This window comes from Gossypium hirsutum, chromosome D09 (assembly GCF_007990345.1).
Source record: "Gossypium hirsutum isolate 1008001.06 chromosome D09, Gossypium_hirsutum_v2.1, whole genome shotgun sequence".
NCBI lineage: Eukaryota > Viridiplantae > Streptophyta > Magnoliopsida > Malvales > Malvaceae > Gossypium > Gossypium hirsutum.
The window spans coordinates 45,782,756-45,806,188 of record NC_053445.1 but is presented as its reverse complement, the minus strand read 5'-3'; the positions used below and the strand labels follow the sequence as shown (position 1 = coordinate 45,806,188).

General features: G+C 33.1%; 4 protein-coding genes and 1 non-coding gene across 5 annotated transcripts; 4 read left to right on the top strand and 1 right to left on the bottom strand.

Moving 5' to 3' along the window:
• Positions 1–1,205: 1,205 nt before the first annotated feature.
• Positions 1,206–3,233, top strand: LOC107892864 (actin-like). Its single transcript, XM_041100944.1, has 5 exons — positions 1,206–1,237; positions 1,353–1,422; positions 1,515–1,908; positions 2,231–2,844; positions 2,928–3,233. Exons 2-5 carry the CDS (start codon positions 1,363–1,365, stop codon positions 2,991–2,993), a joined length of 1,134 nt encoding a protein of 377 aa, XP_040956878.1. The 5' UTR covers positions 1,206–1,237; positions 1,353–1,362; the 3' UTR covers positions 2,994–3,233.
• A 940-nt stretch (positions 3,234–4,173) lies between these two features.
• LOC107891052 (dol-P-Glc:Glc(2)Man(9)GlcNAc(2)-PP-Dol alpha-1,2-glucosyltransferase) lies at positions 4,174–7,275 on the top strand. Its single transcript, XM_016815696.2, has 8 exons — positions 4,174–4,466; positions 4,572–4,660; positions 4,915–5,248; positions 5,529–5,802; positions 5,972–6,109; positions 6,214–6,418; positions 6,512–6,654; positions 6,738–7,275. The coding sequence occupies exons 1-8, from the start codon at positions 4,377–4,379 to the stop codon at positions 6,995–6,997; spliced, it is 1,533 nt and encodes a 510-aa protein (XP_016671185.2). The 5' UTR covers positions 4,174–4,376; the 3' UTR covers positions 6,998–7,275.
• A 652-nt stretch (positions 7,276–7,927) lies between these two features.
• LOC107891051 (probable protein phosphatase 2C 23) lies at positions 7,928–10,434 on the bottom strand. Its single transcript, XM_016815695.2, has 4 exons — positions 9,059–10,434; positions 8,854–8,967; positions 8,468–8,732; positions 7,928–8,389 (listed from the first exon to the last, which is right to left on the bottom strand). Exons 1-4 carry the CDS (start codon positions 10,259–10,261, stop codon positions 8,271–8,273), a joined length of 1,701 nt encoding a protein of 566 aa, XP_016671184.2. The 5' UTR covers positions 10,262–10,434; the 3' UTR covers positions 7,928–8,270.
• A 3,842-nt stretch (positions 10,435–14,276) lies between these two features.
• TRNAK-CUU (transfer RNA lysine (anticodon CUU)) lies at positions 14,277–14,349 on the top strand. Its single transcript has one exon. It is a non-coding gene; the product is annotated as a tRNA-Lys (tRNA).
• A 2,493-nt stretch (positions 14,350–16,842) lies between these two features.
• Positions 16,843–20,373, top strand: LOC107891053 (transcription factor MYB3R-3). Its single transcript, XM_016815697.2, has 8 exons — positions 16,843–17,041; positions 17,439–17,590; positions 17,866–17,917; positions 18,053–18,110; positions 18,361–18,455; positions 18,543–18,646; positions 18,787–18,915; positions 19,051–20,373. The coding sequence occupies exons 2-8, from the start codon at positions 17,445–17,447 to the stop codon at positions 20,120–20,122; spliced, it is 1,656 nt and encodes a 551-aa protein (XP_016671186.1). The 5' UTR covers positions 16,843–17,041; positions 17,439–17,444; the 3' UTR covers positions 20,123–20,373.
• Positions 20,374–23,433: the final 3,060 nt, after the last annotated feature.

Genomic DNA, 23,433 nt, shown 5'->3' with positions numbered 1-23,433 from the left:
TTGTTAAAGATGCTGCCATTGCTAAGGCAAATGTCGCAAGACAGGTGGAAGTGTGATTTTTTTTTAACAATTTTTTTTCAAGCAAAATTAAGAGAAAATAAGTTCTAATGGTGTGTCTATTCCTAATTGATTGTAAAGTTTTTTTTTTTAACGGATATAACCACAGGGCAAGCATTAGTTACGGAAATAAAGTTTAAATACTTAACGTACTTAATCCAAATAAAAGGTGTAGACAAACTGTTTGAATTAAGCTTAAATAAAATAAGATCAAGATATCAAAAGGTTGATTAAAAACTCAACAAAAAACTTTTTTTTTTGGTAGGAAGGAAAATAGGCAAACTCTAAAAATTAAATGAGCAATTAAACGAATATTCTCTTCTAATAAAATCTTAATCTCGGACGATAGATTTTTGAGGACCACTAAATGATCAATATCATCACTAATTATCTTCACTAAGCGATCTGTCACTTTGTTATTAATTCTTCGAAAGTTCTTAAATTTTACTTGCTAATATCTAAAACACAAGTCGTTGATTATTTAAATTTCAACGACATTGCTAATTGCTATAAGTCCAGTTTGAAAAATCTCAATAAACAAAGTGTTATCACTTCCAATTCAACTTGTCTAAAGTCTTTATCCCATACTACTTTCAACCTTTCAAAAACTACTCTAATTTCAATTTGAAAAATATATATTATACCTATTACCATCTTGAAACCAAACAACCAACCAACCATCACTTGGTCCCCTCGCCACACCGCTGATTGCTGCTCCAAAACTGCTACTAACGATCCATCAAAGGCCATATCATCATAGATTTGCACCTCGATATTTCATTTGCATATATCTATCATTGTGATAAACATAGCGTGAATAGAAACACATTTATCACAATAATTAAATCTTTTGTATTTATATTTTTAAGAAGATAAGATATTTTTTATGAGTAATTTAAATATATCGTAACAAACTTAAACAAACGCCATTTGATTTGGTCTATGGCAAATTGTAGGAGACACAACTCAAATCATTCGTTATTCCAAGTCAGAATGGCCATCAATAAATAATAAATCCACTTACAATCCAAAAATGACAGGTGGGTCTTTTATAACCGCCAGATCATTTTGACCCCAATCACCAAGACCTTAGATCTAATATTCAAACATATGGTTTGAAATTTGCGTGATAGCGAATTTATTGTACATTTAAGTCGCAATTTCATTTGTATAGGGCGGAGTTCCGTTTTGATTCTTGAAACTTTTTAATAATTATTTTCATTTTCTCGAGAAACAAACATTTATCCATTTTTTGTTTATTCAGTCCATTGTTTTTGAGATAAACTATATCGCAGGTTGCAGAAGATGGCTGATGGTGAGGACATTCAACCCCTTGTCTGTGATAATGGAACAGGGATGGTTAAGGTACTCGACCTGATTGGTTGTCATTTTAAGTGCTAAAGCAATAATATGTTTAGCGCTTGAACTTAATGTAGTTTTGAAATTTTGCTTCTTAGGCTGGATTTGCTGGGGATGATGCTCCGAGGGCAGTGTTTCCTAGCATTGTTGGTCGACCACGTCATACAGGTGTGATGGTTGGAATGGGACAAAAAGATGCATATGTAGGGGACGAGGCTCAATCTAAGCGTGGCATTTTAACTTTAAAGTACCCAATTGAGCATGGCATTGTCAACAATTGGGATGACATGGAGAAAATTTGGCATCATACTTTTTACAATGAACTTCGTGTCGCTCCAGAGGAGCATCCGATTCTCCTCACTGAAGCTCCTCTCAACCCAAAGGCCAACCGTGAGAAGATGACCCAAATTATGTTTGAAACCTTCAATGCTCCTGCTATGTATGTTGCCATTCAGGCTGTTCTTTCCCTTTATGCTAGTGGTCGTACAACCGGTAAGCCATTCGATTTGTCTGGTAGTAATTTCAATGTTGAAACTTTCTTTCCCCATTTCATTCTTCGTTTCTTGTTTTAATTGCATAATCTATCTTGTTGATCATTTAGACCACAAATATTAACAATTGGGAGACGAAGTTTCAAGAATATATTTGATGTTCTAAGATATCACCTCATCAAAAAATTATATTTGTAATGAGGTGGCATCATCTGATGTACTGAAAATGTCTATATTTCTACACAATCATTGCATCAAATATAATCTTGTTTCGTATTGACAAAAGGGATTTTCCGTACATTCTATCTTTTTGTTTGTTGTAGGTATTGTGCTTGATTCTGGAGATGGTGTCAGCCACACAGTCCCTATTTACGAGGGATATGCACTTCCCCATGCAATCTTGCGTCTTGATCTTGCTGGTCGTGACCTCACCGATGCCTTAATGAAGATTTTAACTGAACGTGGTTATTCATTCACCACATCAGCGGAGCGGGAAATTGTGAGAGACATAAAAGAAAAGTTGGCATACATTGCCCTCGATTTTGAGCAAGAGCTAGAAACCGCCAAGACCAGCTCTTCAGTTGAGAAGAGCTATGAACTGCCTGATGGGCAAGTGATCACCATCGGGGCCGAGCGATTCCGATGCCCAGAAGTCCTTTTCCAACCATCTATGATTGGGATGGAAGCTGCTGGTATCCATGAGACAACTTACAACTCCATAATGAAGTGTGATGTTGATATTAGAAAGGATTTATATGGCAACATTGTGCTTAGTGGTGGTACCACCATGTTCGCCGGTATAGCTGATAGAATGAGCAAAGAGATCACTGCCTTAGCTCCTAGTAGCATGAAGATTAAGGTGGTTGCTCCACCTGAGAGGAAGTATAGTGTATGGATTGGGGGTTCCATATTGGCATCCCTCAGCACTTTCCAACAAGTATGTTTTTCATGCATTTATCCTCGATTACGTTTTTACGAACATTTTCTAATAGAGAACCCTACTTCTTTCCATGACTGCAGATGTGGATTGCCAAAGCTGAATACGACGAGTCTGGCCCTTCAATTGTGCACCGAAAATGTTTTTAAGCAAAAAAACAAACAAACAAACAATAGGATTAAGTATTGGTTTTTTACAATAACCTTAAAAGGATGGATGATTCTCATTTTCCTTTTTAGCAGTGGGGGACAATTTCCCTACTAACTTGATTTTTGTGCATGTTGATTCATATTTTCTGTTTTTTTTTTATTCTAAATTTGTTTATTAACTACCATTCGTTTTACGAATGAACAATCAAATTATATGCAATATAATATTATTTGTGTAAATTGTAAGGGTATATCCATCTCTTTTGGCTCTATATTGTGCTATGCATATTTTTACATTCAATGGTGTTGGTATCATTATAATTTGGTTTTTAAATTTCAAAATATTCTAATTATATTTTTAAATTATCGAGGTCATATCAATCAGGTCTTTTTGTAATTAAAACCGTTAATTTAATCATTAAATTACACATCAAATGTTGTGTAGCTAAATTTAAATGAAGATTTTAAAAAATAGAACGTTGTCACATGACTTTTATGCTTCTATTAAAGTTTTGAAAACCCTAAAACTAAGGTTTTAAAACATCCATTTTTACAATATTTATTTTCCTAAATTTTTCATTTTAAATTATGTCACAAAAGATCTAATGTGTCATTTAACAGTTAAATTAATAATATCAATAACAAAATGTCATAATTGATATAACCTCAATAGTTTAAGGACCAATTTAGAGTGAGGGTCACAATTTAAGGATTTTGGTGTAATTAACTCTGAATATTAAAGGATACCAAAAGAAAAGGTGAATACACTTGAGAGGTGCCAAGGGACCTGACCAAATTAGTCCCTCTACTACTAAATAGATCAATTTAGTCCTGATATTATTAAAAATAATCAAATAAGGACAAATTGAAACAGAGCTAACATTTCCTGTTTAAAAAATATCATTTATTGTTTAACAAAGTTAATGTTTTTTATATTTTATGGTTTTGTAAATAAAATCTTTTGTTTGAAATTTTACTACAATAGAGAAATAATTTTCAAGATATTTTTTACATAATAGATGTTAACTCTGTTATAATTTAGACTTGTTTGATTCTTTATAATAGTATAGTGACTAAATTGGTCTATGGACTAATTTGATTCAGTCTTTATAATACAGGGACATCCCAAGAACTTTAACCAAAAGAAAAAACGACTCGATTTGCTTCAGCAATCAGCACCATAACACACAATGAAACGCGTCGTTTTCTTCTGTTGGTGAAAAGATTTGCAACACCGGGCCTGGTCTTGGCGCCGGCTCGCCCAATCTAGAGCTGAATTGATCCTTCTGTTCGTCTCATTTTGTTGACAGATGGTAGATAGGTTTTTCTCCTTGAAATATTACTGGGATTTATCTGAACTCTATTACTAAGCGAAAAGAAAACATGGGTAGAATAGCGACGGCGGCGATAGTGAGCCTTTGGGTAATTCCCGTATCCGTCCTGGTCAATCGCATTGTTCCTGATACTTACATGGTAAGACTGCCTGTTTAAATTAATTCTTCCTAATTCTTTCTAATGATATTAATTGTTACTAACATAGTCAATTTTGAGTCAATTACCTATTTTTCATGCGGGCAGGATGAGATTTTCCACATACCTCAGGCTCAAAAATACTGCAATGGCGATTTCATGAGCTGGGATCCTATGATCACTACCCCACCTGGCCTGTAATGCTCTTTTTCTTCTCTAATCTCTGTTTCATTATTTTCCTTTGTTTCGATGAAGTTTGGGATTCACTTTACTGAACTGTAAGAGGGTTGTTTTATATGAAATGAATGATTCTAACAGAGCAAGAAATTAGCTGATTTTATTTGATGTCGCATTAGGAATTACTTTTCCCTTCTGCAAAGATGGGTTCTTGTCTCTATTGCTCAGCTGTTGTATACTTGTATTACACACTAAGTTAGAAATACTTCTACAGATACTATCTTTCACTTGTTCATGTTGCTGCTTTGCTTCCGAGTAAGTATGTTCTACAACTGGCTTCATCGTTCCCGGAAGCTTGCTCCACTGCGGTTCTTCGCTCTGTAAATGGGGTCTTGGCAGTACTGTGCAGCATTATAGTCTATGAGATAATAACCCACTTGAGGCCAGCTCTTGATGATAGAAAAGCAACACTTTTTGCAGCAGTTCTAGCCCTGTATCCAGTCCACTGGTTCTTCACTTTTCTTTACTATACTGATGTTGCATCACTCACTGCTGTGCTCGCCATGTATCTTGCATGTCTGAAGAAGAAATATCTATTCAGTGCATTGGTAAATGAGTCGCCTTAAAAAAATTTATTATGCCATCGATAAATGATAAAACTTTCACACACTGCCCGGGGACAAAATTAGTTAGCTATGTTTCACTTTGCATATAGAGAACTGAGTGTAAGCTATTCTGAAGGTTGTCTAACTTAGTAATCTTCCTATAAAAAGACATCCAAATCAAACAGTTTTAGGATATAGATTTAAATTTACCTTGATGTCATCATATATTTTTTCTTTGTTGTTTCATGTAGAGCTTTACTCGTTTCCACCTGTGCTCTTGCAGCTTGGGGCAATGGCGGTTGTTATTCGACAGACAAATATTATATGGATGCTTTTTGTTGCCTGCTCTGGGGTCATTGATATAACCATGGCACATCAAAAAGATAGTGTGGAAGTAGATGATTCAAAGGCATCAAACAAGGGTACCAATCTGTCGGCTCTCAATACCAGTGTCAATGTGAGTTCAAACTTGAAGAGAAGAAAGTCCAGGGGAAACTCAAAGGCTAATCAACACATCTTTTACCCGTCAAACGCCTCTTCAGCATCCCCAACATTAGGTTCTTTTGACATCTTTGATCTGACTTTTGTTAGTTAATTTGTAAAACCATGTAAGGTATATAGTTATAAGCGTATGCTTTAACCTTTGTTCATAAGGTTTAAGCCATTACTCTGTGCCGGACAAAATGTCATTTACGCTAATGTGATGTCCTTTTGGCATTTATGCAGGTCTGCTTCATGAGATTCAAGCTATTGTTTTGTCTTCATGGCGCATAAAGTGGGAGCTTTTGGTCTCCTTTAGCCCATTCTTTTTTGTACTGCTTGCATTTGTTGCTTTTCTCCTCTGGAATGGAAGTGTAGTTCTTGGTATCTTTCACTTTAACATGCTATATGGTTCTTTTGCCTCCTTTTTTTCTTCTCATTTGCGGTTTCTCTTAATAATGCAATTTCTCCACATTTTAATAATGCAGGTGCAAAAGAAGCTCATGCAGTTTCTCCACACTTTGCACAAATAATGTATTTTAGCATTGTTTCCACTCTTTTTGCGGCTCCTCTGCATTTCACAATAGGTCATGCCCTAGATTTGTTTCAATCATTCTGGAAAAACAGGCTGCTTGGATTTCTCCTTCTATTCTTGGCTTCTATTGCTAGCCTCCTTTCCGTCCATTTTTTCAGGTAGGTTCACTTGAACGTGGAACTCCTTGTACTCTTCTTATTACTTCGATGAAAAAATTACTGTTCCTTCATGTGGTTAATGGCTTGTTTCAGCATTGCTCATCCTTATCTTCTTGCTGACAATCGGCATTATACCTTCTATCTTTGGAGGAAGATAATCATATTTCATTGGTCAATGAAATATCTTCTGGTGCCATTTTATGTTTATTCATGGTTCTCAATCTTTCGATTATTGGGTTAGTACATTTCAGTATGTTATGTTATTTAACTTAAGTTTGTCCCGACTTTTCTGAGGTTGCAAAATACTCTCCATTCTCAGGTAAAACTCGGATGAGGATCTGGACATTGGTATATTTCTTTGCTACCTCTGCTGTTCTTATTCCTGCACCGCTAATTGAGTTCAGATACTATACAATACCATTCTATTTTTTCATCCTTCATACCAGTATTAACGACAGCCGAAGCTGGCTTCTCATAGGGATTCTATATACAGTCCTGAATGCCTTTACAATGACAATGTTCTTGTTTCGGCCATTCCACTGGGACCATGAGCCCGGGGTCCAGAGGTTCATATGGTAGATACTAAACACTAAAAGCTAAAAACAAGATAAGCATCACAGGTTTTGCTAATCGCAGTATTCGTCATTGGATCATAGAGAACTAACACCCTTTCATTCATGTGTTGGCATCTAAAATTAACCCTGTATTACTTGTTGTAATTCTTACCATTCATCTCGAGCAAATGGATATTTCATGTTTGATATTTCATATCGAGCAAATGGATATTTCATGTTTGGTATTTCATCTCGAGCAAATGGATATTTCATGTTAAGAGTTAAGGCTCTTTCAGTTGCCTATACGGATATTTGTCCCTCTTTGAGTCTTTTTCATTGATAATTGTCTGATATCTTGAGATGAATCATGAAATGTGTGCATAACAGCCTTCTTTTCACCTTTGTTTCCATGGATACATAGGTAGTAGATAAGATAATTTTAGATAAAATGCTTGTTTTCAGGTTACAAAAGATGTTCTACATGTCATGAGATGTTAAAAACAATGGCTTTTAACCAACCAGCTCTGTCTTCTCGATTGGTCATATTCTAACAGTGAATTTTTCTTTTTGGAGTTTGAGACTCAGGACCAACCACCCAAGTCATGTTGGCTGACTTTTTTTAAAGCTGCCAGAAAGTCTGCGAAAGGTCTATTCCTTGCATTTATAAACTAAAACACTAGTTGGAGATAAAAAGGACAAATGAGATGAGTTTTATATTTGGTTAATAAGTATTTTTTTAAAAATTTTAACTATCAATCATTTGGGAGTGCTTAATTTTTCAAAAATTCATGCGTTAGGTATGCAATGACGTAGTTTACCACTGGTCAAATTTGCTTAAGTGTAAACAGGACTTTAAACAACGCTTAATACTTAAGCAATAGTAATTGACAATTAATTTCTGTTTGAGTTAAAGAAGAATACAGTGAAAGAGATGACAGAAAAGCAGTTGAAGAACTTGGATTCAAATATGATAGATTTGGTAGGAAAGTAGATAATTAGATATCACATGACTTCATTTTTAACCATTCCATTTCAAACCCACTTTCAGATTCTAACTCATCAATGTTTCCTTCAATTCATCCTTGGAAATGAATTAGCATATGGCATTTTCAAAGGGAAAGAAGATTCTCGAAACCATGAAAATCCAACATTTAGGCTTTCTTTTTTTTTTAAATCAATTGATGGATGATTTTTTTTTCCAAAGATTTTTACTAGTCCGACTAATGAACTCCTACATGAAAACACCTGCACCTAACTTCAACAAAAGGAGGAAAATTGATTGAAATAATTATGATGATCTATTTACTGAATGATCGCCATATCCTTCCTTCTAAAGAAATTATGATTACCGAAACATCGTCATGGTACATTCGTCGTTCCCCTGATGGGATCTCAACCAATTCATGGAACTCAAGACCTGCAAAACCCCACCAAAGCAAGTTCGTTTAACTCCTTGGATGATATAATTCATGTTTAGGATAAAACAAATATTTACCAGCTTTCTCAGCTGCTCGAATTAGTACTTGTTCAACGAGATGTTGCGCCGGATCTCCGTCGGGAAATGAAGCGATGAACCATTCGATCTCGGAGACAACTTGTTGATTGGTGAAGTACTGATAGAGTCCATCAGATGAGAGTACCAAAAACTTGTCATCAGGACTTAGTTTATAATGATAAAGTGAAGGAGAAGAAGAGACGTATGGGGATGTTCCAACATAATTGATTCTGAAAATATCATACAGTGCATCGTTCCATCTAGGCTGCCAAAAAGAATCAGAGTAAAAACATCCAAATCAGCCCCCATATTTTTGCAACAACTACTTCTTACAAACAAACAATAAGCTTTGGTAATAATGGTTTTGTCATTGATTTTCTTTTTACCTGTTTGAGAAAGCCAGCCCCAAAAGCTCGAGTAACCTTCAAATATCCTTTCACTCTCTCGTTAACAACTGCTTCATCATCATCTGGATGTTCTTGCCTGATTCTCTCAACTTCCTGGTGTATGGACAAGACACTTTTGAGTTTAATCTTGAAAAAGAAATGCAAAGAAGTAAACATAAAAATGCAAAAAGAAGAAAAAAATTACCTCTTCAACATCAACATTATGATCCGTTGTAAGCTGAAGAGGAATCAAATTAGAGGACCCTGTTTTCAGTGCTAGAATGGCTCTGCTATCCCCCACGTTCATCAAATAAACATCTTCCCCATTCATTAACATTACCAAAACACAAGAACCCATTGCATGTAACTCGGGTTTTAAATTGGCCATCTTTAAATAAGTCTCTTCAGTTTTATTTAGACCCTCTGAAAGTGCTTTCAAGACACCAGAATGTTGAAAAGTTTCCATTGGTGAATTCATAGAATGCTCAAATCTTTCACTGCTTTTCCCACAAATTTGTTTACCTTCAAAAGAGCCCAATCCCATATCTTCATCTGATTCCGCCTTATCATCGTTCCATAACAGCCGTTTAAGCTCTTCCAACACAGCATCAAAAAGATTACTAAGCAAATGATCAGGTGCATCAGGTCCACTGAAACCATCATAAATCCCCACAAAGATCCACCCTTCTTCTCCTGAAACTACGAGATGGGTTCGATCCTCACCTGCTTTCCCTTGCGCCCATTGCAAATTCTGACTTTTCATTGAAAACCGATAACCATCACGATCATAATCATCATCATCAACACACCAAATCCCCCTACTGCTAGGATCATTATTATTAGTTTTGGTTTCTAAAGCTGATGAACATTGTTTATCTGATACAAAAAATTTAAGCATTTTATCTGATATTGTTCTCTTGAAACTCTTGGTAAAAAGCCAACCTTTCTTCTTTGACTTAAAACCACCATTAGACAAGGTTTTGTTGAAGTTAATAATCGGACCCGACAAGAACCCAGGATCCATTGGTCCCGACCAACAATGGGGGTTGCCACGTGGCACTGGTTGTAAGGTAAGGCCAGCAACTAACTCAGAACTTTTGAACGTGGAGGAACGATTATCAGGTAACGTGGAAGACGCCGCCGCCAATGGAACCGTTGTCAAGTTGGCGCTAACCGAAGCTCCGGATATGGAATGAAACGTCGTCGTGGTTGTTGTGGTGGAGGAATAAGAAGAAGAAGAGTGGTTCTCGGAGGAGGAGAGAGGAGTCGGATCGGGTCGAACGTAACAAAAAGAATGTCCAACGAAGTCTTCAGAGGGGTGAGGCATAACGTGAGACGTCTTCATCATTTCAAGGGTTCCGCCATTGCAAGAACAGCAATGGCTTAACTTTCTAACACTGTTTCCCATGGATTAATGTTTCTGTAGGTGATTGTTTTTCTTTTCCCCCTTCTAAGGCTGTAAGAAGAGAAGAGAAGAGAAGACGAGACTGTAATTAAAAAAGAAAGAAAGAGGGAGTTGACTTTTTAAGATTCAGGCTTTATTTGAAAGGATGAAAGAAAAAGAAGTATGGTCTGAATGTGTGTTTAAAAGTAAAATTTGGGGTTGATGTTAAGTTGGAGTGGATTTGACTTTAAATTGATTTGAAAAAGTAAAGAATATGAGGGAGCAAAAGAAAACCGGGTTTAGGATTGTAAAATCATAAATAATTGCAAATTGATTTATTTTAGAAATTAATGGAGGGAGTTGACTACGTAAGAGCGCGTGAGTGATGGAAGATATCTCAAAGTCAAAAGGCTTGAGATTCTTACGAGTGGCCTCTAACTTTATAAAGTAAATAAATGAATACGAAAACGTACAGCTAAGTTTGATTATCATCAAATTATCCCTTCTTTTTATTGCTTTACAAATCTCAGATTTTCTCAAATTCAAGAACAAAAAAATGAATGAAGGGTAAAACGTGCACGCACTGAACACTTGGTATTAGTTTATTAAAGCTAGAAATTTTGTTTTATGTTTTAGAAAGGATTACACTTTGCTGTGAAATGTAATATGGAAAAGATAAATGGTGACCACAATACTATTTTTCTTTTGCTTTCGAGGTTCTTCCATCTTTTCTGCCCACTGCCAAATATTCACGAATCATACCTAAATCAAATAAATCAACAGAAATAAGCTTTTTATTTAATTTCCTAACTTAGGTAAATTCTTTATATTACGGTTTTTTCCTGATAAATGAAAATCAACTTTTTAGGATATTTTCTCTTTCAACACACCGAAAACCACTTCATTTAATTACAAAATGGAAATTAATATTTGTATTTACTTAGTTTTAAGGAATATTACCTCATAATTTCAGCTGCAACTAAAATATGTTTGAATAACAATATTTTTTAATATAATTTCTAAACTTTTTAAAAAAAATTAATTTAATCATTAACCTTTTAGAAAAAGAATGATTTTTTTAAATACAACAACTTATATGACAATCCATGTATACTTCATACTAATGTTTTGAATTTTCATGAACTTTTTTTATTTTGATTTTGATTTATTTTAATATTTTATTTTTATAAATTTTGAATTATCTATTACCATGGTGTATATATATATATGATAAATGGTGCGTTGTCAACATGATGTGCATGTGGCTTGCATGCAAATTGTCATGCCAACAACATTAAAAGTTAATGCTTTAGTCAGCATTTTTATTAAAAAACGATTTGATTCCTTTTGAAAGGGTAATAAACAAATTTAGTTAAAAATAAAAATAAAAGTTAAATTGATAGAAAACGTTTAAAATTTTAATTAAAAATAAAAACATTACTAACTAAATTTATAATTATAACTCTCAATTTAAAAAAAAAGGTTTATTGAAGACTGATTATTCCAATAAAATTAGCCCAATCTAAATTTAGAAAGAAAAAGAACACTTTTATAAAGACAACTAAAAAAGAAAGAAAGAAAAGAACTGATAAATACATAATATATTTTAAAAAGATCCTTTTGTAATTTTCTGTGCATGCAATTCCAGGAAAAGCCGACTCTTTTATATAATATGAAGGGATTAATTTAAATTTAATCCTTAATATTTATATTTATTTTTGTTAATTTCATCAACCTTTAAAAAAATTATATTTGACTATTGGTCTTTTAAAAAGAGTTAAATGGTTGTTTTTTAATGAAAATGTTGACCAAAAAGTTAAATTTTTAAACATAATAACTTGCATAGCAATCCATACGTGTCTCGTACTAATATTTATGAATCTTTATGAACTTTTTCAAAATTTTTTTGAATTTAGAAATTTTTATATTTTTAAATATTTTTATAAAATTTAAAGTATTCATTGGCGTCTCATATAGATAAATAATGTCATGTTAGCATAAAATACATATAGACTGCCACATGTGTTGTCACAGTAACATCATTTAGAATTTAATATTTCAGTCAGTATTTCTATTAAAAGAGTCTATTTGACTTTTTTTTCTATAATATTGAGGGTTAAATTTAACTCTAAAAAAGATTAAGATTCAAATTTAAAATATATATAAATATCAAGGGCTAAACTTGATATTACGCCTAATATAAATTTTGAAAAGCTTTATGGTTGGCCCACCGTCCACATTAGGTGGTGAGGGATGGCCTGCCTTTAAGTGGACCAGATATTTAGAATGTTCTTGCCTTCCACTTGGAAATCATTTGCTACGGATCCAGCCCATAATTTATATATTACATATTTATTCTCAAAACTCAATTTTCAAGTTTTACAAAGAGTTTTTTTTCCTTCAAAAAGAGTTTATGTACATTTTAACCTTTGAATTTGGTAATTTGTATTTGTTTAATATTTATTTTTTATTTAAAAATTTAATTTGGAAATAGTTAATCAATTTAATATTTTTAAGTATATGGTCGACGGACATTAACTTTTGTATTAAAAGCCAAAAAAATATTATCTATTTTCTTAAAATTAAAAATATATAGAGAATTTTAGAATTTTTTTATATGCATAACCAACCTAGACCAATTAACGTTCATCTTCAATATCCAATATCTAAATGTTTATTTGTTCAGATTCATTTTGAATGTGTATATTTTAATAATTTTATATATTTTTATAATTTTAAAAATAATAATATAAAAATTATATTTTTAGAGAAAAACTCATATTAAAAAAAAACTTTTGGATTTTTTTATTTTTTTTTATTTTACGACATTTTCAAAATTTCTTTGCTTTTATAGTTTTTTTCTTTTATATTCTTATGAGTTTGTTTATAACTTTATATTTTTTAAAAGATCTTTATTTTCCATTTCCAATATTGCCCCAAATCTATGGATTGGGTCCAAATTGAAACTTCTTGAAATTTAAAGTCCAATTTATGACTGAAATTGAAACGATTAATGAAATTGACTCTTATCTCATAGGTTATCCTATTGTCTTGATTGTTAATTCTCCTTATCCACTCTCAATCCCCTGAACGGTGGCGAGAATAATGAAAATGGACTACATCCAACCTCTTTAAAATTCCACAACAATGTAATATTTTCTCTTATATGTATGTTTCCTTCATCTAGTCATAACCCATGTCTTCTAATCATTTTAGAGTAAATGCTAAACTTGTTGTAACCTTAACAATTACTAGATCCATTACATCCATAATGGAATTTGCCCTAATAATCTCACATATTTCATCTTTATCAACCTTGTTAAAATCATTTGCAAACTCATTAACCAAAAGGACACTCATTTTTTGAATGGTCCTTAACTATATATTTCATAAACTTAATGTTGATATTTCTTTATACCTTGAAATTCCCCTTTCGAACCAAAACCTTATTGGCATTAACTCAATAAAAAAGGGTGGCTATCACAAGGATTCCAAAAGTTTCAATAATTGGGTTAAAGATACTCATCAAGATTTGGCATAATAGCAACATAATGATGATGATCCAAACGCATTATCCTTACTTAAGTCGTTCAAGACTCGAGCCTTTCTCACTGCTATTGAAGCTTTGCAAACTCACATCGGTACTTGCATCGACTCATTGCAAACTTTTATTATGAGTGAGGGCTTTAACACCATTGACACATGTCTTACTAGCTTGGAGGATGAAGTTCATACTTTATGACTTCATGCCGCTACTTCCTACTCAATTTCATCCTCCTTCACTACTACCACTGCAACCTCTGTGGATACTCTTTGAAGAAAAAAACGATCGACCATGAAATGTGCTCTTTTTTCATGAGTAAGATTGAACCTCTGATCATATTGTTAAGATATGAGATAAGAAAACACTACATCATACCTCATGGTTGATTTACATGCATTAATTTATATAGGTTTTTAGCTCTCCTTATTGTATGGCTCCTTTTCATGGTAACTAAACGGAATAAGTACTGGGCTGTAGAAACGCATTACAAGCAAAGCCCGTCTAGCTCAGTCGGTAGAGCGCAAGGCTCTTAACCTTGTGGTCGTGGGTTCGAGCCCCACGGTGGGCGTTTGTTTTTCCTTCTCAGGTCTACCGCCACCTGCAAACAGCAAACCCTCGCAACGGTAAATGAGAGATTTTTTTTGTTTGTTTTGAAAGAACAAAGATGTTTACTTAAATGAGAGTAAAAGGCTGGAAATTCAGTTCTCGCACACCTGTCTTTTGCAGAATTTTCGATTTCATAAATGGTAGTCCCATTCTTTCTTCACTCTTAATTTGGGATTGCCAGGCTTGCAGTTTTGCTTTCATATAAAGTTTCTAGCTTTTGAGATGATGGAAGAAACAACATTAAAATATGAGCAGCCAAGTTTAATTAACAATGTGAAGAGATTCTTGGTGCTCTCTAGGATTCTGTTCATAGAACAAAGTGAACATTGAATAAAATCTCAATATTGGGTAAAAAAAGAAGAAGTCACAAAATGATCAAGCAACCATCAAGGTACTTCAGATTTGGTGTTATGTAAGTTACATTTGACAAAGGAAATAAGCACTGGTTTACTATCTTAGCACCCTCTTGGAGACCAATGCCTTCATTACCTGCAAATTAATGATTCAAAATCTGCAGAAATCAACAACCTGGTAGTCTATGAGGTTCAGTTTTCCCATCAAACACAACCCCACAACCATCATTACTAACTCTGTAAACTGCAACCACCATGGGTCCATGCCTTCCTCTCACAATTCCTCAAACATGGATTCCAGACATGGAAAATAGATCTGCTCCTTAATTAGTCGCTTCAATCTCCCCATATTTGTCATCAAATATCGAAATTCCTTTTGTTACATCACGTTTAACATACCTCAAACTATGAAAATCTCAGCTCTGAAACCTCTACTTTGGCATATAGACAAACTTGTGCACAAGGCCTAAGGCATTTTAACCATTCACAGAATGGACTTGGCCAAGGCCTTGTGGTGAAACTTAATTTTAGTAAAAACAGAAAAAAAAAAAAAGGTCATTGTTGAAATACCTAATGATTTAAACACTATACCATTACCATCTAGCTAAAAAGCTGAGAAACTTTTAAAAGAAAGAAAGAAAAGAAGTAAATCATGCAAACAAAAGCTTGTCTTTTTCACCATACCTGCATATGTTATAAGCTTTTCCACTACCAGTAGCCCCGAAAGCAAACATAGTAGCATTGAAGCCATGAAAGAACCCTGGAGTCAAGGAATTCACAACATTCGTTTGAGATTATCGTCTAGCTCTCTCGATCGTGATTTATCAAGGGCTATTATAACAACAGGATAACTTGCTTAAATCAATAGATAAATCCTAAATAAATCTGATATTCATCTCTAAAAAATAGTTCTTTAATCATCAATATATAATAAGACTTTTATACTAATCACATCACTTCAAGGAAGTGGATTGGAAGGGTTAATTTCAAGTCAACCCATACTTTTACTTTTGTCAACTATATCACGTCTAAATAAATCGAACTCGGAACAAACAAATTTATTTAAGGACGAAAAAAAAAATCGTTATAATAGGAAGCAGCAGCTTTTCCAACACCTTTCCTTTCATCAAAGATGAAATATCGGCCGATATTTTTATTATTTTTAAATAGTTTACTTGCCAACTATTTATCTCCCCTAACCAAAGATGATGCTCCCAGTCAACATTGAAATAATCGGTTGAAACGTATCTTTCCATTATCCTCTCCTTTTTAAAGCTCGAACACCATTGGCCCAATCCAACGGTGTAGAAAATACCCGCGAAACCTCATCGACTGAAACTCGCCGAACGTGTTCGATATGTAATCACTATATGGGCCCGCTTTCTGTCAAACCTTAGAGTGCCGTTTGAGGTTTCAAACATTTTGCCAATTGCGACCACGCCACCCCTACGGATTCCTTTAGGACCGTTAACTGCCGTTAACCTATAGGATTTTTGAAGAAAACCTTTAAAAAGCTTAATTCTGCCTTCAGTCCCTATACCCTTCACACATTTAAAATTTAATCCCTTTACTTGTAATTTCAATAATTTAATTTTTCTCCTCTTTTGATTTCATAATTGATGTTCCAAATAATAAGTCTGTCAAAGAATTTTTAATAAAGTGGATTATATGGTACTTTTAAAGTAAAAGATTTACTTATATGGCCAATTTAAACCTGCATAAAAAATCATGCAAGTAAAAAGAAAAAGTATTGGCATTCTGCTTCTCTTAGATAGTGCTGATCGTATTTAAAATAAAAAAACTTGCAATCCCATATTTAGTGACATTTTCATGTGTAATACTAATCATGTAAATAATTTTTTATTTTAAAATTCCACAAAATCTAATTTAATGAAAGTACTTCGCTGATGTCATCAATTAGACTTTACTTATTAAGCAAAAAGAACTAAATTTTAAATATACAAAAACTACATGAACTGAAAGCATAATTTGACAAAACAAAGCACGTCAATTCTCAATAACGGCAATAAACGGAGACGTCGGTGGATATATGTTAACGTTATAATTATAAAAACTTAACCTTTTTATATATTTTTTATATTTATTAATTTTCCCTTTTTTGTGTTTCTGTCTCTCCTTTGTTTCAACGGGCGAGGATATTTCGAAACAAAGGAAGAAACGTTGGAGTTCCTTTTAACAAAGAAACGTTTTAATTCTTTTTTTCTTTTTTTTTTGGTTCTTTCTTGTTTGGCTCGAAAAGGATTTTTCTTGAAGGAGCTGAGATTTTTTCCCGCCACTCAGGTGTGTTTAGCTTAATGAATCAGAATTCTTTGGTTTTTTATTGGGTTTTTCTTTTCTTTTGATTCTTTTTCTTATTTATTATTTACTGTTTTGATCATGTTCCTTGAACCTCACGTACCTTGGATTCGTGAAAGTCTTTTTTTTTTTTGGGGGGGGGGGTTAAACCCTAGAATTATGTTGAAGTGATGTGAGATTTTGGTGCTTTTTTATTTGTTTTTTTATCTGATTAATGAATTTTAAGATCTGGGTTTTGTCTCTTTCTGTGATTGGCGGTGGTGTGATTGGAGATTTTGGTTAAATGATGGGATTTTAAGGGATTGGATTGGTCATTATTGAAGGTTTCAACTTGTTTTGTTTGGTTGTTGAGTATGATATCTGGGTTTTGAGATGATTGTAGAAAGAGATGACTGAGTTAAAGATAGAGGAACGCTGTCTTGAGAATAAACAATTAACCACCGCATCAAGTTCTTCTGTATCAGAAGGCGGTGGCAGTGCAATTGTAAAGTCCCCAGCTATATCCAGTCCAGCGCCAACATCACCAAATCATAGGTACTGTCCATTAATTACTTCTTTAGCTTCTTTTTTTTTAGTTCAACTTGCTTCTTAATATATACTTTGCATCACAATTTGAGTTGGATTGTTATGTTAAATGCAGCATTGCTGATTTTGCTTTTACCTCTAGACACTTTCCTTTCTGGTCGAGTTTATGATTGTAGATTGTATTGAGCAGTTCCTTCTAGTGCTCACACTTTGTCGTTGAACCAATTTGAATTGAGTTTTATTATTTTGAAAGCTGAGAGTAATTGTTTATACTGAATTTTCAGGAGGACCACTGGCCCTATTAGGCGAGCAAAAGGTGGCTGGACACTGGAGGAGGTAATAATTACAATGCTCCTTTCTACCATGGATTCTAGTAAAAACGAAGCTTCAACCAGTGTTTAGTGGTTACTCATTCATTCTTTGCAGCTGCTGCTTTTCTTTAACATCATTTTCTATTTTCATTGATTGCAGGATGAGACATTAAGAAATGCTGTTGCAACTTTTAAAGGGAAGAGTTGGAAAAAAATAGGTTTTTCTCAGAATCTGCCTTATCTCTTTTTTAAATTTTTACTCTTTTTATCCGCTATCCATCCTTTCCAGTGAGACAAACCTGACATTTGATTTTTTGCTAGAATCTACTATATATCCTATCTATGCTTTTCCTAACCAAAAATAAACCTAGGGTCATGATTATTGAATAAATGCATCATGTCAATTGTAGTAGCGCTTTCTATTTGACTTCCTTTAACTGATCTTAACATTTTAATTTGCTTTTGCAGCGGAATTTTTTCCTGATAGATCAGAAGTTCAATGTCTACATAGATGGCAAAAGGTCCTGAATCCAGATCTTGTTAAAGGACCTTGGACTCAAGAGGTAGCCATTTTAGGGTCTTTATTTTATGCTGCTATGCTTGCAGTTCACAAAACAAGCACTAAATTTTCTGTGGCTTTTCTCTTCCAGGAGGATGATAAAATTGTTGAGCTTGTATCAAAATATGGGCCTACAAAATGGTCTGTCATTGCTAAATCTTTGCCTGGACGAATAGGGAAACAATGCCGTGAGAGGTAATTTCATTTTTTACTTCTTTTTATGTTTGGATTCCCTAAGAGTTCTTAAAAGTTCCAAAGATTTGCATATGATTTTCTGCCATCCCAAATGATGCCTGCCGTTTATGTTTATTCCATGCTCAATCAATATTCTGCAGATGGCACAATCATTTGAATCCTGATATAAAGAAGGATGCTTGGACGTTAGAGGAGGAATTGGCCCTTATGAATGCGCATCGGATATATGGGAACAAGTGGGCTGAAATAGCTAAAGTTTTACCTGGAAGGTATCATTCCATTCTAGTCAACACTTCCTACATAGTTCAGATTTGAAAGCTTAGTCCAGTATCGTTGACAAAAGAGTTGATGGAAAATTACTTCTAGATCCCATTTGACGAGTTAGTGAAATTTTTTTTATGCAGAACTGATAATGCAATAAAGAATCACTGGAATAGTTCCATGAAGAAGAAGTTAGATTTCTATTTGGCTACAGGGAAGCTTCCTCCAGTTGTGAAAATTGTTCTTAAAAATGAGATTAAGGATATAGAAACACCTGCTGCAACAGAAAACCTGCTTGTTTGTTCAAAAAAAGAATCAGATTCCACTGCTCAAACATCATCCGGAACTATAGATATATGTAAGCCAGAGGAAGATGGAAAAGATCAGTTGGAATCCTCTACTCCAGTTCAAGATATGGCAGCTACGTCAAGTATTATTCCAAGTGAGTCTGTTGAGACTGAAAGTGCAGAATTTAAGCCCCAATCATTTGATGCTAATCCTTGCAGCTGTAACTCAGTGTCAGTGGTGAAGTTCGAGAGTCGAAGAACCAGCTCTGCTATTGTCAAAGACAAAGTTGTTGAGACACAACTAAGGTCTGATACTCCAACATATGGTCCTTTATGTTATGAGCCACCTAGGTTACAAGGGGGTACTTCATTAGATTCGGATAACTTAAACAAGAAAGGCATGCAGCATGAGTGGACCATTACTCCTATCACGTCTCCCCTAAGTTTCTTCACTCCGCCTTGTGTGAAGGGCAGTGGTTTTGGTACTCAAAGTCCTGAGTCTATTCTTAGAATTGCTGCTAAGACTTTCCCGAATACACCTTCTATATTTCGGAAGAGAAAAACCAGTCCTAATAAAATAGGAAAACCGAACGAGGAAACAACCAAGAATAGGGTTCAATTATCTGGTGAACAGGAAAGAACCGAAAATAGTCGGGAACAGGCTCAATTTCGTGATGGGAGTGCATGCGAGAGTCCGGCTTTTCAAGGCAATAGCAGCATTGGCCCTAATTGTACAGCATTTAATGCGTCTCCTCCATACCGGTTAAGATCTAAAAGAACTGCTGTTTTTAAGTCTGTGGAGAGACAACTTGAATTTGCATTTGATAAGGAGAGGCATGAAGATAGTATGAAATCTTCGAATCTATTAGTCAATGGTAGCTCTTCGATTGAAGATTGCTTGCATGCAACAAAGATGGAGGTCACATAGGGCTTAAAGTGTAAGTTATGATGTTCCAGTTCCCACTTGAAAAGTAGGTTCAATCTTTTGCTCAAAACATACACACAAAAAAGAGAAATTCTGCTAATTTTTTTTCCCGAGGTTTTCCACATTGATTATTGGTAAGTTGTGTTTATGCTGATTAGATGAAACATCAAGGAATTCCCTCCCAGACTTTTCTATACAAATAGATTAAACCAGGAATCATGTTTCTCTATCTAATAAGTTTTTGCTTTGCTCTCTCACTAAGTGTATCTGCCATAACTGTTGCAACAACTCGAAGGTCTGGGGTTGAATGCTCTTATGGGTAGTGTAAGAATTGTTTACTCAACTAAAAGAAATATCATTTTTTTAAAGAATTATAAATTAAAACAGAAACATATATTAGTTATTATATAAATTAGCATACTTGACACGTTTTATATGTATGTCAAAAGAAAATTTAAGCTCAAGAATGTTTTCCAAATATATGATAAAATATTAGATGTTTTCATTAAAAAAAAAAACTAGTTTTGATTTTGTCAAATTCTCTATCATCGGAGGCCAAGATGCATATTGCAAACAAGTTGAATGATTTTTGGCTTTCCGATAGGCCAATAGTTTCGTGTTTAACTCTTACTCATCATCTTAAAGATAAACAGGATGATTTCGTAACGCTAAACGATATAATACTCCTATGTTTTGGAGGTGATATAAAAAAAAAAAACCTACAATTAAACTTTAAAACAGTCTGATACATTTGGAAAAGAAAAGGAGGAGGAGGGTGGCAGAAACAGCATTATTGACAAATATACACCTGTGAAATGTGATAATTCATTATTAGAAACAATATTGGCAAATATACACTGGAATGTGATAAGTGTGTTAATGATAATTTATTATTAGAATATAAGAAAATGGCACGTGGTTTTGTTGCTTGTGAAGTTACACATAGACTAAAACTATGGATGCATTTGGATTATATGAAATTTAACTTTTGATGAGAGTCTTTCTTCACACTTGGAATACGTCAATCTTCCAGAGTATGATTGATCCATAAGGAAAATTAGTATCAATGAAAGAACAACTCATGAAAGGTTACGATTATATTTAAATGACTGAAAACTTTAACTAATTAATTAAGTACTGTCAAGGAGGATGTAACAGTTAATTGCAATAGCAATCAATTCTTGGTTAAAGTTTCAAAATGCGAAGATGTGTTGACATTTGTTCATGGTTTTTTTTTCTTGAAAATTCATATATCTAGTGCTATCAAATGTAAAATCAAGTGGCTTTGTTGATTGGAGAAAGAAGTTAAGAAAGGAAAATGAACAACTTCATGTCAAAGGTGAAGATTATAAATGATAGGATAAGGCGAAGTAGATGTTGAAGATCCATATGGAGGAATGATAGGATAAGGCGAAGTAGATGTTGAAGATCCATATGGAGGCAATTGTCAAGAAACAGTGACAAGTGTTAAGATGAATGAGAGCATAGTACACCATCATTCAATCGTGATAATTCATGATTTTTTTTAATTAATGTGGGCTCAAAATTATTTAAGGGTCAATAGAACCAGTAAAGTCATGATCAAATAATTAGAGAAAATATATAATTGCCTTGAAATTAATAGAACAAATAGTGATGAGTTAACCCAAAAAACTCTTGAAGAGAGTAAATGTTCATAATTTGAAACAATAAAAGCGAAGATTCTTAAAAGAGGTTGAGGATGCATTTTTCTCAAGAGTGACTATTAGAAACATGAGGAATGAGTGCAACCATCGGTTAATAAAAGTGGTAAATACGTGAACGAGTCTCTTACCAATTTTAATATTCAAAATTGTAGGAGAATTTTATGCCAAAAAGAAACATAGGAAAGGCATGAAAGGTCGCCAAGTTCATCGAATTATTGATAAAATGTGATGGTCAATAATCACTAATGAATTGACTAGTCTTTAAGCCAATAACAGAATCGAGGTATGGAAAGTAGTTATTCTACGGGTCTATACATAAAATTTTCAAAGCTAATGTTTTAGTGTTGGATTGCGAAACCATGAGATTCTCCCATTGAACATGAAAAGTGTAAATAGTGAAATTAAGGTAAATATTTTATGAGTGTGGTTCTTTCTTCTCTCAATCTTTGCTTGAGAGAGAATGAGAAGGAGATGTAAAAGTTTATGATAAATGTGTATGTATCATGTGAGAGTACTGCGAAAAAGCTATTGAATAATACATTAGGACAATGTTGGTAACCAATGTATATGGGTTATATGATATTTATTTGATTGAAAAAGAGAAGAATAAAAAGTTTTAATTTTAATAAATTTATTTATGAATTTATTAATAATTCTAATAATTACATCTGACCATAAAAATTATGGAATATGTTTGAATAAATAGATGTTATGCGGTATGAAATTAGTGATACGTGTTGTTATCTATGTTTTATTTATTGTTGTGATTTGCATTAGTTTGTGGTATTTTATTATCTTGTGTCTTTGGTGCTTTTTATTATTATCAAATTACGCCCTCCTGTATATTGCTTATCTTATTTAAAAAAGTGAAGTGTTAACTGAGGGTATATTTGATAAATAATTGAAAATTTTCATTTCATTCAAAACTTTTAATTTTTAATATTTAATTTTTTCATTGTATTTGATAAGATATTAACCTTTTATTTAATATAAATTTTTTAACAAAAGAAAAGTGTCGATTATGATAAATAAATAGATAATTGCTTATTACTTATCACTTAATGTAGAAAATGTTAAAATCTTATTTTTTGAATAAATTATTTTCTCATTTTATTAAAAATTAAAATATTCAAATTTACTTTAACCTTTATTCAAAACTATTCAAAATAAAATAAATAAAAACAAATTAATAAAATTAAAATTATAAAATAATGAATTTTAAAAAATCAAGATTTACTATTATCAGACATAATAATTATATTAATGCTTGATTTTAACTAATATATCAAACAATTTTGTAATATAAATTTTAGTACTAAACATTTAATAATTAATTCTTCAACATTTATTTTTTCAATTTGGTAAACAAACCTTAAGAAAAAAAAAGAATTATGGCTTATTTTATTATTAAAAGCTTCATAAGGCATCCAATTTAAACAGAAGCAAACGAATATTATCATATCTGATACAAATCCCAATATTTGCAACTCCTTCCTTAATTCTTAAGCTAGGATTTTCTATTTGCGAGAATCATGATTATCATAAATCTGATTAATTTAATATTTTAAAAAAATTATCTATTTTTATTATTTACTTCAAAATTATATATTTTATAATTAAGTAAATTCT

What these genes read in the sequence shown, in the direction of transcription:
- LOC107892864 (XM_041100944.1), top strand. Translation starts at nt 1,363, where the DNA reads ATGGCTGATGGTGAGGACATTCAACCCCTTGTCTGTGATAATGGAACA. An exon ending in TGCTAGTGGTCGTACAACCG is followed by an intron (nt 1,909 to 2,230) that starts GTAAGCCATTCG and finishes TGTTTGTTGTAG; the next exon opens with GTATTGTGCTTGATTCTGGA. An exon ending in CCCTCAGCACTTTCCAACAA is followed by an intron (nt 2,845 to 2,927) that starts GTATGTTTTTCA and finishes CCATGACTGCAG; the next exon opens with ATGTGGATTGCCAAAGCTGA.
- LOC107891051 (XM_016815695.2), bottom strand. Translation starts at nt 10,261, where the DNA reads ATGGGAAACAGTGTTAGAAAGTTAAGCCATTGCTGTTCTTGCAATGGC. An exon ending in ATAATGTTGATGTTGAAGAG is followed by an intron (nt 8,968 to 9,058) that starts GTAATTTTTTTC and finishes TCCATACACCAG; the next exon opens with GAAGTTGAGAGAATCAGGCA. An exon ending in TCGAGCAGCTGAGAAAGCTG is followed by an intron (nt 8,390 to 8,467) that starts GTAAATATTTGT and finishes GGGGTTTTGCAG; the next exon opens with GTCTTGAGTTCCATGAATTG.
- LOC107891052 (XM_016815696.2), top strand. Translation starts at nt 4,377, where the DNA reads ATGGGTAGAATAGCGACGGCGGCGATAGTGAGCCTTTGGGTAATTCCC. An exon ending in AATATCTATTCAGTGCATTG is followed by an intron (nt 5,249 to 5,528) that starts GTAAATGAGTCG and finishes GTGCTCTTGCAG; the next exon opens with CTTGGGGCAATGGCGGTTGT. An exon ending in TTCAGCATCCCCAACATTAG is followed by an intron (nt 5,803 to 5,971) that starts GTTCTTTTGACA and finishes GCATTTATGCAG; the next exon opens with GTCTGCTTCATGAGATTCAA.
- LOC107891053 (XM_016815697.2), top strand. Translation starts at nt 17,445, where the DNA reads ATGACTGAGTTAAAGATAGAGGAACGCTGTCTTGAGAATAAACAATTA. An exon ending in CCAACATCACCAAATCATAG is followed by an intron (nt 17,591 to 17,865) that starts GTACTGTCCATT and finishes CTGAATTTTCAG; the next exon opens with GAGGACCACTGGCCCTATTA. An exon ending in GGGAAACAATGCCGTGAGAG is followed by an intron (nt 18,647 to 18,786) that starts GTAATTTCATTT and finishes AATATTCTGCAG; the next exon opens with ATGGCACAATCATTTGAATC.